Here is a 17,013-nt window from a genome sequence, read left to right as displayed (position 1 = left end):
ATGAAGATCTCTATATGTGATGCTGTACTGTAGCTCGCAGTGTCAGCCATCGTCGAGCATACAGTTAATCCATCGGGGTCTTTAAACATTCCTCTAATTTGAGGGGTGTACCAGTATATTCAGCATGAGATTAGATGCACTGAAATGTGGCACAGCAAAATAAATAAATAAATACAACGCAATGCACCCAGCAAGGGGTTGCATGTCATTATTAGCGCTGCACACGGCTATGTGGCAGTGCTGATGTGGATTCAAAGAAGATTATTGTCATACATGGTGGGTCTCATCTTCAACCGAGGCTGTTGTAGTGTAATGCAATCATTATGAGAGAGAGAGGGAGAGAGATGCTCTGACTAGGCAGGTAATGGCAGCCATTACAGGTGCAGGGTTTCACAGACAGAGAAAAAACAACCCGATCGTGATCTAAAACAGATCATTTTCTATTTCACTTTGTGTTGGCACAGAACAACAGCGCACTGACTTGATATTACACGCTGATAAAAAAATGCCTCAGCTCGCAGGCTTTCTTACAATGTAGCCGACCTAGTTTTCAGTTGCATCACATGATACTGCATTGTTTACAGGTATTATTTCTTGCTTACTTAAGGGTTCGCAAATCCGATTAAAGCCAGCTTAGGTCTATGTGTTGCATTGTCTTTACTTTAGCTTAGATCACTGCTTCTAGATGTGTGTGTGCAGGGTTTTTTTTTCTTGAACTCTGACTCCAGGAAGTCCCTGGTCTCCAACCAATGGTGAAAGGCCTCCCAGATTCCCCCTCTCTCTAGTGATGTGGAATACTGCCGGCAGATTACCATATCATTACCATATCATTAGCATAACATTACCGCAGCACAGCTTGGCCTGCTGTCTGTGGACGTGCTATCAGCTCATCGAGAGATTCAATCCCCAATCCGCTGCATGCTTCCCCCCCCCCCCCTCCATACACTCGAGGTGTGTTTTCCATCGGAATAAAGCAGGTGTAATTGAGGTAGAGCACTGGATTTACCGGCTAAATGAAATCACACAAATGCTTCGCGATCAGCCGGGGCCGCTGTCGTACACGTTCAGAGAGCTCCTTCTCTGAAACCTCGTACCTCTGCGCCTGATTCAGAATTTCTAATATCCTCTCAGAAATTGCCTCAGTCAGATGCTAAGCTATGTCAAGCCTTACTCTGGCTGGATTACTCTCCTGGCTGTCATGTTATGACCAGGTGTGTGTGTGTGGGGCATGGGAGAGGACCGAGGTGCCACATCTTCTCTCTCGCCTTCCTCCCTCGCCCTCCCTCTCCCTTTTCCTCACCGTAGGGCACCCAGGGGCACGAGTAGGGACACCAATCCTCTAATGGTTGGGAGCAAGGGCCCATTCCATTAGTCAGGGGGCCCAGAGTTCACCGCTGCTCCTCAATGTGTGGAGGGCGGAGGGAGCGAAATGGAGGCAGGTGTTGGCCGGGGGCAACGGAGAGGGCAACGCCGCACCAGCTGCATGCTGGGAAAGGCAACGCTTTGTTTCCCCGTCTCCTCTCGCTCGCTCTGCCTCTTTCTATTTCCTCATGCAAGGACAGGCGCGCACACCTTTTGCATATATGTACGGCACACACACACACACACATGCACGGCTACATGTATGCACACACACACACACACACACACACACATACACACACGCACACACACACACACACCCTGACGTCCTATCACACACCCTCTTTTGTCCCCCAATTTCATTCATTCCACTAAGCTTTTCTCCATTTTCCTTATCTCTCTCTTTCTCTCTCAGCCTCACACACTCATTCACTCACTCATTCACTCATGCCTATCTCCATCTCTTTCATTTTCGCTCACTCTTTGCTTACCTCCCTCTGCCCAGCCCCCCCCACCCCAACTCACTCTCATTTGTAAATGGAGAAATGGAGGAAGAGAGAGAGAGAGATAGAGAGAGAAAGAGAGAGAGCAAAGACTCTCCGGCTGTTGACCGAGGAAGATGTGGAGGCGAAGAAGTGTATCCCTTCCAGGTGGGGAGCTCTAGCAGGAGATGGAGGTAGAGAAGAAGAAGAAGGAGGAGGGGGAGGAAGAGGGTGAGGGCGAAGAAGAGGAGGAGGAGAGCAGAAATGATGCTACCACTCTCTCTCTCCTTCTCTCTCTCTCTCTCTCTCTCTCTCTCTCTCTCTCTCTCTCTCTCTCTCTCTCTCTCTCTCTCTCTCTCTGGGCTGAGATGATGTATGGCTGCAAAGGCCACATGTTGGCCGTGTGATGGATTAAAGCACTTTGTAGGAAAATTACTGAGAGCGCCTCAGCACCCCCGAGTCCAGCCCTTAATAAAACTCTCTTCAATATTGAAATGGAGAGAGAGAGAGAGAGAGAGGGAAAGAGAGAGAGATAAAGAAGATAAAGGAGGGTGGTGGACGAGAGCATAGAGTGGAGGGAGAAACACACAAACATGTTCATACACAATGCTGTTAAAGGCGACATGGAAGCTTCGAGGTAATATTGTAAAATTGCATGTTGTATAGTCTTAGTGGGGTTTTACTGTAGAATATAATAGTGTTTTATTTGGAAAAGATTACAAAGATGACTTACAGTGATGGCTTACAGTGAAAGTAAACTGTTTTACTTATTATTCACAGTATGAAAGCTTTGTGGATGAGCTTTTCTGACATGTATGTCAGTTATTGCCACAGTTGTGTGCATACCTTGTAACTCTGTGACTTCCACTTTCTTACCTGAACTGAAGGTTTACCTGAGGGGTTAAGCAAGTGTCATGAACCAAGGGAACACAAACTCCAATCCAAAAACCATTGTGTAATTTGAAAATGGACCTCACCGCATGTCACTCTTAATTCCTAAGTAGTAGACTATTTGTAGACACATCCAGAAGAAGCATTATGTTGAACATTTTTTGACAGTTAAATTAATTGTGAGTTCTGATGGATTTTGCTGCAGATAGGGGATTGTGTTTTGGATGTTGAGTACTTAATTGAGTGGGACTCAGAACAGTAGTAACAGCTGTTATTATCACTGTTAGAGCCCTATTGTATCTACAGTATATCAGGCCAATATTATTGGCCTCTAACAACTGATAATGTAATAACTGCCATATAATGTAATAACTTTATTACCATAAATGTAACAAAATGACCTCCTAAATTGATCACAAATGAAATAAAACCTGCTGATGCAATACATTCCCAGATAATGTAATAACGTCACTTTAAGGGGTGTGATATATTTTTAACTGATGATGTAATAATATTCACTAACTTGAGTTGTTACATTCTTCTTACAAGTTATTACTTTATTAGTATTATTACATCATCAGTTATCCCTTATTAAGTAATCATCACTGGCTAATGTAATAATATGACATCATTACATTGTCTGGGAATTTATTAAATGAACAGGCTTTATTATTTTTGACCCATTTAGAGAATCATTTTATTACTTACTTTATATTACTGTTTTATTATTATTTTACCAAGTTATTACATTATCTGGCAATAATTATATAATCAGTTGCTAAATTACCTTTTGTTAAAAAATGGATATCATCCAGTCCAGTGTTGCCCACCTCTGATATGATGGATATGATGCAGTTTTATTGATTACATACTTATTTATTGTATGATTGATCAATGTTACAGTGGTTGTCTATGGAAAGCCCTAATGTGATATTTGAATTGGGCTACACACAAATATACATGAATATGTTTCATTACTATTATTATTATTAGTACTAGTTTTAGTGTCCCATGATGGTCTAAATGCTGTTTCAGAGGCTTTTCCCAAATAAAATTCTGGGGGAAACACTGAATACTGACATGAAAACTGTCAAATATAAAGATATTAAATATTAGCACAAAATAAGGGCTAGCAACAGCTCAATCCAAACAGTGTTGGTGTCGGACTTCAGAAACCCACCAAACCCTAGTATCTGCAATATTTTTTACTTTAAGATGGACTGCAGAACTCTTCAACAACCCACTCCCATCCCCTGAGTTTCCTGTCAATACTGTAACCAACAAGGCTTAACTGCTCACCCCATTTAGCCCCTAGCATCCCTCTCCATCACCCAGCCCTCCTCCTATCTCTCCGTTCTGGTTCTCCGTGGTGTGGGCTGTGGAGGCCGGGGCCCCTGTAGGGCTGTTAGTATACACACAAGCTGCTGTTTTCTCCATAGGGTGGGCCGCCTCACGTGGCTCTCACACACTGCTTCAATGACTCTTGATGTCTCTGTTTGTTTTTGTTTATCCTCCATGCTGTCCCATCCCATCCCTCCCTCCATTCCTATACTTTTTTCTCTTTCTTCTCTCTCTGTCTGTCTGTCGGAGGCTGTCAGCAGCAGCAGACCACGCAGATGCAGTGATTGATGCTTTATAATGGTGAAGATTCAAAGTCCAAACCTGCTGAGCTCACAGTGGAGGCAGTAGTGGAAATGAGGGTTAGACACTGATACTTTTGGACTGAGGCTGCTGATAGCTGATAGTTTGTGCTGATATACAATGTCTTTAAAGGTGCTAAAAGATAGAAAGACTCCCACCACTGAAAAGTTTATGACATAGAACGTAGGCAACAGCAGTAGTGACATCATGTTCCCTCAATATGATGATGGTTGATGGCAACATCAAACATGCAGAGACTCCAGTAACGCCTTTACAAAATGAGAAATTAGTGTACAGCATTTGCTAATAACATTTACAGGTTTGTCTGTCAAAAGAATGTAGGAAGATCACACTACAAAATATGCACAAGATTTTCAAAGCAATGCAATTTAAAACAGCAGCAAAAATCTAAAGAAAGTCATTAAGTCTGTCTTGTCAAAAATAAAAGGCATGGGTCTTGTGGGAGCTTTGATTGGTTTGCTGCTTGCAGTGACATTATCTATATACACGGAGGAATGTCTTATGAATCATGCTGTAATTTGTGTCTCAGATAGCCTTGTCTCCCCAGCTCAGTCTGATCCTTGTCGGGATCAGTTTGGTCCTTGCCAATTCAGATTCAGATTGATGATTTCAGACAAAGTTGGAGCCTGTGTTACACTTCTGATTGCACCTTGTCATGAGACCTGATATTCTCTGTCATCCTTAGGGATTCAGCAGATTGTCTGGTTTCACATGACTTGTTTTATTACAGGTTCCCTTCGCCTCGCCCTTTGTCTTAAAACCACAAGGGTCGTTTATTCTACCTTTATCCCATATGAGTGTTTTTTTGGATAATCCAACAGATTACCATTGTAGATCAGATGTCCTGGTTCCTGTCAATCCACTACCCACACACGCCAGGGATGTTTTGATGTTAATGCCTGCTATCCTGTTCATCATGTGCACTACATTGTAAGAGTACATGATGGAAGCTTCTGCATAGGTGGAAAGCACACTAAATTCAAAGCCATTCTCTTTCTTAATTTTGAAATATCTTCCTCAGGTCCTGCACTGTCAGGTGGTTGAAAATTCTTCTCTTTTTTTACGTGTATTACAAAGTCTTACAGAGTCTTCCCATTCAGCAATTTGCTAAATATATACCAGTTTGACATCTTCCTCTTCAATTTGGTGCTTTTAATATGTAGTTTAAGTGCTACTAGTTGTATTTGACCATTTTATTATTAGGGCTAAATGTAAGTAAACATAGGAAATACTGAGACTACAGTAATTTAAATGCATAATTTAAAGGGATACTGTGACATTTTGAGTTTGAGTTTGTTATTCCTCTTTATCACACACAGTGGCCTCATACTTCAGGTTTAGAAACAGACATGAATTGGACGATTCTGACCTGAACGACTTATCTTGAGACATTACAGTATTTATGATATATATATTCTCTCAATTGTCGATATGTGTTTTGGTGAGGATATTTTACAGCTATGAAAGGCAAAGTTTACAAAGTCTCATTTTCTCAATTTAGCATGAACAGTCGCATTAAAAATGTTTTTTGTCTCTCATCCGCTGTAAAATTATCTTTTCATCAATGGGAAGATCAGAAATCAAGCCTCGAGATTCAAGCCAAAAGATTCAGTTGAGCGTTTGGTTTAATCCTTTTTGTTCAAAGCAATATTTTGCATCATTGCACTGTCTGCATTTTCTTTTCCAGGTAGATTGTAGACTCATCCTTGACTTCAAAAGCCAGGAGCAATTTGAGATCCTCCTGTTGCTTGTCTGTAGCTGGTATTTTTATTGAAATTGTGATGTATCAAAATTAAAAGGTTGAATGGAAACAACAAATTTTTGATAAAATTCCATCAAAATTGCAAGTTCATATGCTCTCTTGGGGTGGATTTTTTTTTGTGTCCATAAATAAATTACACAATGAATTGCGACGTAACAGATCTGTTGAATAAATAATGACGTACTGTGAAGAGTCTTACCTTTTTTTTTTTCTGACATAGCTCCGTTCTTCGTTCAGGAAGCCTATTTATGTGCTTCAACCCAGCTGATGGAAACACACCTAATTAAGGGGGAAAAAAAGCAGAAAAATGTAATGTATTTTTTGTTTATATTGGAGGTGATGACCTCATGATGATAATGGAGGTCATCTGAGAATCATCTGAGAAGGTCATAGTTTACCCATTTTCTTATTCACCACTACATCACTGGATACAAGCTTAAAAGTTACAGTAGGCCTCTGCCAAACAACTCCATTGCCCAGTTAAGATCTAAACTGAACCCCCCCAGCCCCCCACCCCTCGTCCCTCACACACATACACACACACACCATTTGTCTTATCGTACCATTTACCATTTCAGAGCGATCAGAGAGTGTTGTTTCCTTTTCCTTTCACCACAGATACAGGGAGAGGCAGGGATGAACAGAGTCAGGCTTGTTCCTGAAGTTCATTAACATCTACTAATACAGACACACACACACACACACACACACACACACACACACACATGAATGGAGAAACTTGAGGACCAACACTTGAAAAGAATGGTTAATGTAAGAATGCAGGAACCCAAACTGTAATTGAGAAGCATGGCAAATTTTTACAGCACTTGTTTTATCTGTGTCTACTGTGCAGGCATCAATAAAAACATCAAACTCAGCATTTAGTTGCTTTTGTCCAACCACATCCATAACAAATTCTATATGATTGGGACTGCAAATAAAGAGGCAAACTGCATAGTTTTTAGTTTGTGTATGTGAAACTTAATTTGGACCTCCAAGATGAACAATTGTTTGTTTTGCAGATGTTTCTATAAAGTGATGTTTAAAGTTAATTTCAGAAAATGATTGTATATTTACAATGGTTCTTTAGAATTGTAAAAAAAAAAAAAAAAATGTAAAAGTTTGACTTAATGGGAGTTGGGGAGCACTGTTTTTAAAAAACAATTTTTTTTTTTTTTGACCAAGCAGACTGTGTTCATTAGATTCAGTTATGATAATATTTAATGTCATGTAACATCCTCAAATCTTTTTTTTATTTTTTTATTTAAAAATTGTATTTATTTATTTATACCAGTTGACTAGCTGGCTAAACTAGCTAGTCAACTTGTCCTTCAACTTTGATCACTGTGAACCGTAAGGTGCCATACCACATATACATATATATGTTATATAATCTACAGTTCTGTCTGTACGGAGACATCGACCGCTGCAACATTGTGTATGCAGGTAAGGTCAAGCCCAAGTGTTGCCTTCTTGGAGCTTTTCAGCATTTTTCTCTTTCGGCTGCAGTACTGTTATGCTGCTCCTCGGCTCCTCAGTACCCAGCTCTGTTGTCACTGTGTCCACTCCTATTACAAGCACAAAGACCTTGAAGACATTCTTCTCTGTTTTCAGGTCGGAATCGGTAAAGAAATCAGCACAGCAACACTGTGAGTTAAAGCTTTAAAGCCCCTAACCTGGATTCAGAGTAAAGTGCCGCCTGTGGCATCGAAGTCACTACATTACTGGCTTTTTTATGCCACAGTACAGACAGTTTTTTTTTCAGTCTCAAATTGATCGACTAGCACTTGATATATAAAAGCTGACAGTATTCACATCAGTAACACCACCTCACACTCACACAACATGATTTCTCACTTAGTATATAAAATATAGGATACAAAAACTGTATGTGGTGATGCTTTAGCACTGATGTGCAGCCTATTTGTGATACTGAAGAGAACAAAGACTATAACACACTCTATGGAATTTAACTTTACAGCCATTTTGGCCACAGTACATTAGGAATTACAGGATTTTAGGCTGCAATCACACCTGAAGTCCATTTGCTTTGGTCTGAACCGTAGTGGAAAAGTTTGCTTTGCTACATTTTTGTATTTGTTTAGTTTAGGTTCTTATTGCCCAATTACAAGCGAACCAGTGCTTGTAAACAAAAGTCATATGACTCACTTGTTAATTGGACAGACCTTTGGTAACCTGTCCTCCCACCAGGTTACAGTTTGGTGGTGAGGGGAGTTCTGTTGTCAGTTCATTTTGTTATGCCAGGCTTTCCAAATGTGAGTATAGTGCTGGCTATGAGATGTCAACATCTGTCTCCTCATACCCATAATACCTTGCGTTTTGGGGTCTTTTCCTGTAGATGGTTCAGATTACGTACTCACTCCTAATGAACCGCACTACGGTTCTCTTAGAAGAGGCCTGAGACTCGCATTTTCAGGCGTTTCAGTGCGGTTATTTGGTGCAAACAGAGTTTAAATGGCATCGTTCTGACCTACCAAAACAAATAAAGGAGTTCTAATGCTCTAGAGTTCAAATAAACCACTCCAACGTGCCCTTAGTTCTGTACAGATGTAGTTTGAATGGGTTTCATGGGTCCTAGTGTCATGGGTTTACACATCCCAAAGAAAAACAAAGTTCTCTGTCCACAGGACAGCGAGAACCATATAAACAACCAAACTTTTAATACACATAGGAAAAGCAAAAACACCCTCTGGGAAGTTTTCAGCAACTTACTCTTTCAATGGCTGTGCCGCTGAATTCTTGCTCTCTTCATCAGTGCCTTGGTCTATGGTTTGTTGGAGAGATTCAGTTAAGCTTTTAATTAGCTTACATTACATAGACTACATTGCTCACACTGGAGCATTTAGATTCATCCTATCATCTGGTCTGTTTTTTTCTCCAAATAGAGATATTAAATGTTCACTATGATGCTCAAGATAGGCCTACACAAAATGATGACGCAAACCCAAACAGTTTTCAAACAAACTTCTTAATGTGATAATCTTAGACTATATTTACATTACATATGACTTTATATTGCATGCATCATAATTATCTGTCTGTACCCAGTCTTTTTTTTTTTACTTCAAACATTAGTGCTTTCTTGCAGCAACTTACTGAAGTCCAGATATTACCTTTTGGAAGCTTTGCAGCACTTTTCTCTTTCAGCGGCAGTACTGTCATACTAATCCCCTCTTCATCAGCGCCCTGGCCTAAGGTCAGTCATTGGAGAGATTCAGTTAAGCATTCAAGAGATTCAGTAGAGCATTTAGATTCATCCTGTCTGTCAGCTTTTATACCTCCGTCTGGAGGTCCAGCTGGATGGTTGACTTGTCCTCAGTCCCATAAGAGGACAGTAGTTCAGGATCCTCCAGTTGCCTGTCTCCATACATCAGCATCACATGTTTACAACCTTCACATGCTTTAGAGAAACCCCAGAGAAGGAATTTGAGTCAGTTAACTGTTTCTCTGCAAAGCCACTGATTCAATTCCCTGCACTGATAGGAAAGTGTTTTCCAAAAGGTGTTTTCCAAGTTTTTATAGGGCAGTATACAAACAGGAAGGGCATCTATAAAGTTAAATTCTAACATGACAATGCATAAGTAATAGTTTTTTCTGTATTTGGTGTGTATTTGTATGTATTTGTATGTATGTATCTGTATTTGATTACCTGCTCCAACATTGCATTGTACGCAACTGATGTACTGTTTATAACAGTGTGGGGAAGTATACATATTACCTTATAGAAGCATTTCAGCTATCTTCTCTTTTAGTTGCAGGTGCCCAGTTCTATTGATATTTGTATGAAGACATTTGAGATTTCTTTTTTTACCAGAATATGTACGTTTTTGTCATAGAGATGAGATTGCCCTGGTGTAAGTTCAGGTGTGGCAGCATTTTGCATAAACTTGAGTGAATGCAGTGGCAAATTGCTGTCTTCCATTCAAACCGCAAGTACCGGTACGCCTTCAGGATCACTCTGGTAACATGCTAAATGGAAAGGCTTGACAGGTTGTAGGTGACAGATGAAACTTTGACAGTGTTAAAATATAGTATTTGTGTGATTATTGTCTTTGTTGAGCCTGAAATGCAGCATCACAAAGCAGTCTACAGTAGTTGCTTTGTGGTTTTGAAGTTGTCTGTTATAAATGCATAAGAGCTGAGATGCCAGTAATGTCAACATTACATTACATGACACCATAAGAAGAGATGAGACAAGTTCATAGATAAAGAGCCAGTGCATTGCCCTACCAGTCTTTACATGCAGCCACTTAAACATGCAGACAGGCCAAGGGATGGGCAGTAACATGGAATATAGAAATGTGTTTTTCAATTACAGCTACTGAAAAAGCACTGTAATCAGATTACATGCAAATACTTTTAGTATACTGTATTAATAATGGGTAGGCTGTATAGCCAATACATTGAAACTTTCATGGCCCACCATAATGTAATTCAAAATACAGATTCATTTTGATACAGAGTTTAACAATACAAAGGATTTGTGCCATTCTAGTGGTTTAAAACACCCTCAGACTAATAAAATAAAGCTAGTTAAAATAGTAGTAGAGGTGGCAGAATAGCCTGTGGTTAGTCTCATAAGGTCACCAGGCTTGATCCCTGCCACAGCCATTTGTCCTGTTGAAGTGTCCTTGAGCAAGACACTGAACCCCCACTCATTGGCCCTGTGATGGACTGGTGACAAAGTCCAGGGTGCTTCCTTGCATTCTGCCCAATGCATGCTGGGATAGGCTCCAGCCCCCTGTGACCCTGAATAGTAGAAAAAATGAATCACTGAACAGTACTTGCTTGCTTTTTGCAAAACTTGCTTTTACTGAATGTAAAAAAGGCTCGTACAGAGTTTGGTAAGAAGGCGTTTCAGTTCTCAGCCCCTGTGGCATGGAATGAGCTCCAGAAGGACCTGAAATTACAGGAGCTGGTCTCATTGAATGATTTTAAAGCAATGGTTAAAGGTATGGAGGAAAATGGAAATTGTAAATGTCTTTACCCATAGTTTAAATTGCTTTTATAATGAAACGTTGAATGTTTGTTAACCATGATGCTGTCATGTAATGTGATGAAATGTTTGCTGTAGCATCTGTAGCTTTGCACTCTTGAAAAAGATAAATCTCAGTGAGGCTAACCTGGATAAATAAAGGTTAAACAAACAAACAAACAAATCGTAGTGAGAAAAACTTGGAGCTATAGGTGGCGCAATACTCCAAATCCAGATTTTCCCTGTAGTCACACACAGCACAGTAGGGGTACATCCTTGCAATACTGTAATTATACATTGTATTTCATGAACAGTTGTGGTGAAAGTTGCTAACATTAATGAGAATGTAAAATATGTCATTTGCACTCAGAAGAGTGTGCTGTCTGTCACTAATTAGCAAGACTATGCTTTGCTTCACATAGACTTTTCCCTCTGACAGTTCCTTGCTTATGTTCATATACCCACAATTATAGTCATATCTACAATATTACTGACAATTTGTTGAAGACACAGAGGGTAAGATGAAAACTGAGGTTTAATGAACAGATTGTTTTCTTTCATAAACTGTTACAGTAGTAGCATGAGCTTTCCATCAACAACCAGTGCTGGATAGATGGTTAACATCAACTAATGTTACCTAGCTGGCTGGATTCCCGGCTACATTATCTAGTTTTTATGGATCCACTAAGTAAAGATCTATCTCTGACTGCAACCAGCTAGGACATCCTAATTCACGTTGAGCTTAGTTAGTTCATTTTGCAATGATTCAAGCATATCTATGTGTGTGTGTGTCTGTGTCTGTGTGTGTGTGTGTGAACACTCTCATGATTAGTGTTCTCAGTGACTGGCTGGCTGATGGGGTTGATTTGTCCGACAGTGCTGTGTGTCAGGCAGGCTCAGCGTCCGCACTGGAGAACATGAGTGAAGGAGCGGATAATTGATAGTGACAAGGCGCTCCCAGCCTTAATTGCTGCTGGTGAATTAGATTACCTTTTCAAAGTGCCTTCATTAGCAGAGGGAGAGCCATACCAATGGTCCCCTGATTGGCCTCATATTGTTTTGCTGTGAACCTGCTCTGGCAGGGCACTGGAATGTGTGTGTATGTTTGTGAGGGTGTGTGTGTTTGTTTTGGTTGGTATGACATTGCTCACTAATTTTGATGTACAGCTGTAGTTCTTATTGTCTGAGCGTGCGTACATGACGTACATGCAGCGTCAAATAATCTCAAGTTGATAGGGTGGCGAGTTTAGAAGGAAGTTTTCCTTTGTTTTTCTAGAGCATTCCCTACTAACCCAAACCAAAACATGGTCCCAACTCCATCCACACACTGGTATTTGCTCCATCTTGCGTCCAACATCCAAATCCCCAGTTTCATGCGAGTGTCTCATCGTATCTCCATCCCTCTTAAATTCCCCAAAGTCTTGTCCTGCCACCATCCCCAGCCATTTGCATTACATTTGACATTTTTGGCATTTAACAGGCACTCACATACAGAGCGACTTCCAGTGAGTGCCAACGTAGAATAAGCTGCAACTCCTAGATCATCTAAAAATACAAGCAACCAAACATCAGGAGTGCAAAAATCTGGGCCTTACTACCCTTACAATATTCCTGTGACCATAGAACGATCATATAAGGGAAAAGTGCAAGAAAGTGATACTTTATTGATCCCCATAGGGAAATCATCTTTCTTTCGCTCCCTTCCACATTGAGGTCAGAGATCAGCTTCAGCCACAGCGCAGCACCCATGGAGCTGGTAGAGATTCAGTGTCTTTGCTCCAGGACTCTTCAGCAGGGTCGACACAGGAGCCTGAACCCGGATCCTCCAGCTGAATGGCAGTCTCTCTACTCGGTACGCCGCCGTGCTGCCGATATTGAAATAAATAGAGTAAGAGCCATGGCAAGAGATAGAAGGGATTTTTTCGAGAGCGAGCGGAGGGAGTAGAGAGGGGTTATCGTTCAGCGGGGGAGACTTTGGCATGAGCTACTTCTTGAAAAGATGAGTTTTCAGCCCAGACCCCCAAATATCCAAAAACTTACCCTCCTCTCCTCCCTTGTTTCAGCACCAGTTTCAGCTCCAGCCCCCCCCCCCCTGCTTTCTCACCCCATTTCCACATCTATCTCTAGCCACAAGCCCATCATCGCTCCAAGTTCCAACCCCAGTCCCCGATACCCCCCCCCCCCCCCATCCCAATATCCCCCATCCCTCTCCCATGCTTCATCCTTGCCCCAGCCAGCCTACACCCCCCTACCCCAACACCCCCCACCCCGAGTTTAATGGAGTGTGCCAGCGTCGGGGGAATCGTGCACGTTCAGTTCAGCTCAGCTGGGCTCAGGGCTGCCAGCGTTATAAACTTACTGTGTGATTATTGTCAGAGCGAGACTCCTCTACCCGGGAGGTCTGCGCTGATGGGTAGTATGTCACCGGGTACAGCCAGCCATGGAGGGCGGGATGGGGGAGGGGGGGGGGGGATGGGAGAGCAAAGGGAGGCATGAATGGAAGGGGATAGGAGTTGAGGGGGAGGGGGAGAGGACAGAGAAAAAAGATGCAGAGAGAGAAGGGAAATACTGTAGGTAGGGAAAGGTGAGGTAGAGGGAGGGAATGAAGCAGGGATCCAGAGAGGCAGCATGGCAAAAAAATAAAAGATGGAGGAAGGGGAGCGAGCGGGAATGAGGGCGGAGGGGGGGGGGAGAGAATCGTCGAAGGAGAAAAAAAAAAAAAAAAGCCAAGCCGAGCAAGGGAAGACTGATGTGTACCTATCGCAGCAGACAAAGAAAAAAAGGGGAGACACAGAGGGAGTGATATAAAGGGAGAGAAGCAGAAGAATAATGTGCAGGGAGAAGAAAGAGAGGCAGTAGGGAAATCAGCAGAGAGAGAGAGAAGAGAGAAAGGGAGAGACAGGGAGGGAGGGCGGGTGGAAGAGAGAGAGGCAAAGACAGAAATTAGAGAGAAAATTTTCAGGCGAGCGATGTGTGCTGTGATTGTTTTCTCTCTCTTTCTCTCTCTCTCTCTCTCTCTCTCTCTCTGTCTCTCTCTAAACGGTCGGGATGTGGCCTGTATCTGCTGGCAAGAAGGAACTCAATTTGGGACAATTTACTCGGCAGTCTCAGCCCTGATGCACCTCAGGGACAGAGAATAGAGAGAATGAAAGTGAAGGAAGATAGAATCAGCAAGGCACACACACACACACACACACACACACGCACAAACACACACGTACACATACACGTACACACGCGTACACACAAAGCGCGCCTCGCACACAATTGCCGCCGAGTAGATTTCACTTAGTTAGTTCTAACTCTCCCAGGCGGTCAATACGATTGAGTTTATAAGGCTTGGAAATGAAAAGCCCAGGATAAGGTTAGATAAACTGTGTGCTATTTGATTTCGGCCCACCTCTCAGAGCAAACCCACACAAGACAGATGGCCGGGGGGGAAATGCTGAAATCATGTTGTGCAAAGGGTCATATGGGTGATTAAGGTTGAATACATTATATGTTTGACCTGCTCACACTGTACCTGTACTGGTCTGTCTGTAATGATGAACTGAAGAATGAGTTGAATTTGAACTGAAATTCAAAATGCAAGTTTTATTTAAATTCGTTTTTCAGGTTGTATTTCTGATCATACCTAGCGTTTAGGGAGGACGAAACAGACAAAATGTCTGAACAAATTGCATGGATGATGGAGTCATGGAGCCGCATAGAGTCTTACTGGGTGTGGAAATGTATGACAAAGGATCACAGGGAGGTGACAGATAATCAAATAAAAATAAATAATCAAATATCACATCAAATCCCATATCCCGAAACCATTTAAGTCCTGAACTTGAGGGCCTCTATTCCCTGACCACAGTGTTTGTTTTCCATGCTGACAGATTGGCAGCCTGGAGGGTCTGTTCACCCTGAGAGACAGCAGGGGGCGCCCCGACAGAGCCGCCTTGGAGGAGAGACTCGCAGCCACAGCAGGGGTAAGGGGCCTTTAACTTTGTACCACAACACACGCATTCTGCTGCCTAATGAAATCCCCTTTACAGGTGAGGATCTGGATGAGTGGATGGAGCTGCGGGTTCTATGAAGACGCCAATACAATATTTGTTTTGGCCTGACTCGCGCTGTCTGTGTAACGCAGCGGGAAATGGATTTGTAACTACAGCAAATGAGAGCGTTCAGCTACTTAGACGTGACTGTTGGATACATTTAACACGGCCACGTCAAGGTGAATTCACACTCCAGCGTTGGTTCTGATTTTACACAGCATGTATATGCAAATGACAGTTCATTTGGCTGGCATTGCCGCTTTAATCAGGGTCTAGTGTTGATTAGAGAGAGGGGAGAAAAAAAAGCAAAAAAAAAACAAAACAGAAACAGAGCCGCGCAGTGTGTAAGAGCTGAAAGATGTTTACCTTGCTTGTGTAGACGCCTGTTCCACCCGATATCACTTTGTGCCCCCCCCCCCCCCCCCACACACACACACACACACCTCCCCACCCCCCCTTCCTGCTGCTCACCAAGCCGTTCTGCATCACCCTCGGAGCATACAATACAGCCTCCTCGCCCGGCTCCCGTTGCCAGGGAAACCGTCACCCGCGGAGACATCCCATGACAGCACGGGGCGAGGGAGGAGGGACGAGGAGGAGGAGGTGGAGATGTGGCTCCGGCCCTGTCCTTTTCCCCCAGAGGGCACCAGACCTCTGGCCCTTCACCAAACCGTGACCCTGCAGCGCCTTCAATGACACACTGAAACACACAAACACATATATGAAAATGCACAAAGCAACAGCGTCCTGACACACACACACGTACCCACACACACACACGTATTCAAGCGAGAGAAAGAAAGGGAGAGAAAGTATAGCGGAGAGAGAAGAAGATTCCAAACTTTCTGATTCAGAGTTATCATCTGAATCAGCGTGCGTGTGATTAATTGAAGTAATTTATGCGCAATCTCCAGTGACTCCATGTATGGTTCATGATTTCATTAAACTGTAACTTTAATTACTTTTCTACCATCGTAACTTTAGGTGAAAATGAATTTGCACCCCCAAAATGTCCCATATTCGGTAATGAGTCTCAAATTTAATGGATTGCACAAATAATGTTCTGGGATAATGAACAATTGCATACTTAGACGTTGCATCCCTTACTAGCTGCTGTTGCATTCTTAATTGCCTTTCCATTGAGGTCTGTGTTTGCTGGCTGCGTTGCTGGTTCATGTGAACGGACTAATCTTGCCCAGTGAGAGGTTTTAGTATGGAGACGAGGAAATACCACTCTGATATCACTCACTCTAACCCAATTGGATATTTCCTCTGTTTGGGAAATCGTGTCCTACGCCTCAAACCAATCAGACTAATAGAATCTGTTTTAATTGCATTTTTTTTAGGTTGAAAACAGTCAATATTGTAATAGGTTTATGGAAGACGTATTTACGGTGGGTTATGTGTGGGCAAACACAATTAGTGTGTTAGCTACAGGAGCTGGCCTGCTGCCAAAGCCTGAGATATACTCCATCCACCCACCTCTGACCAGGCCTCTGTCTATATAAACCAGCCTGCTGTTTCTCACTGTGCATCAGGCAGTGTATTTTGCATTGCATGGCGGATGGGTTACATTATAGGGCTCACTAGTCGCTGCACTAGACGACGCTTAGTAAACTGCCAGATTGAGACCTGGTCAATGTTAGTTTAATGTTTGCTTCTTCTTTAATTTGCTTTCCAATGCCTGCCTCTGAGGTAATACTGTAATAGTATTACTAGTTAGAGAAACAGGCTAATATACCAAGGCTGGGATCACACTTAATGCACTCAACGAGTTACTCTCCAGTAGAACTTCATTTACTTCAAATGAGAGAA

At 42.3% G+C, this 17,013-nt stretch overlaps 1 protein-coding gene across 1 annotated transcript in view; it reads left to right on the top strand.

The window, feature by feature from the left end:
• The window catches only part of LOC139914223 (endoprotease bli-like), a 149,352-nt gene that overhangs the window by 2,871 nt on the left and 129,468 nt on the right, over positions 1-17,013 (top strand). Inside the window, exon 2 of the mRNA XM_071902488.2 lies at positions 15,037-15,129. Coding sequence (XP_071758589.2) covers positions 15,037-15,129 — 93 coding nt within the window. The remainder of the gene's footprint in view (positions 1-15,036; positions 15,130-17,013) is intronic.

This window comes from Centroberyx gerrardi, chromosome 12 (assembly GCF_048128805.1).
Source record: "Centroberyx gerrardi isolate f3 chromosome 12, fCenGer3.hap1.cur.20231027, whole genome shotgun sequence".
NCBI lineage: Eukaryota > Metazoa > Chordata > Actinopteri > Beryciformes > Berycidae > Centroberyx > Centroberyx gerrardi.
This window is presented reverse-complemented; position numbering and strand designations above follow the sequence as displayed.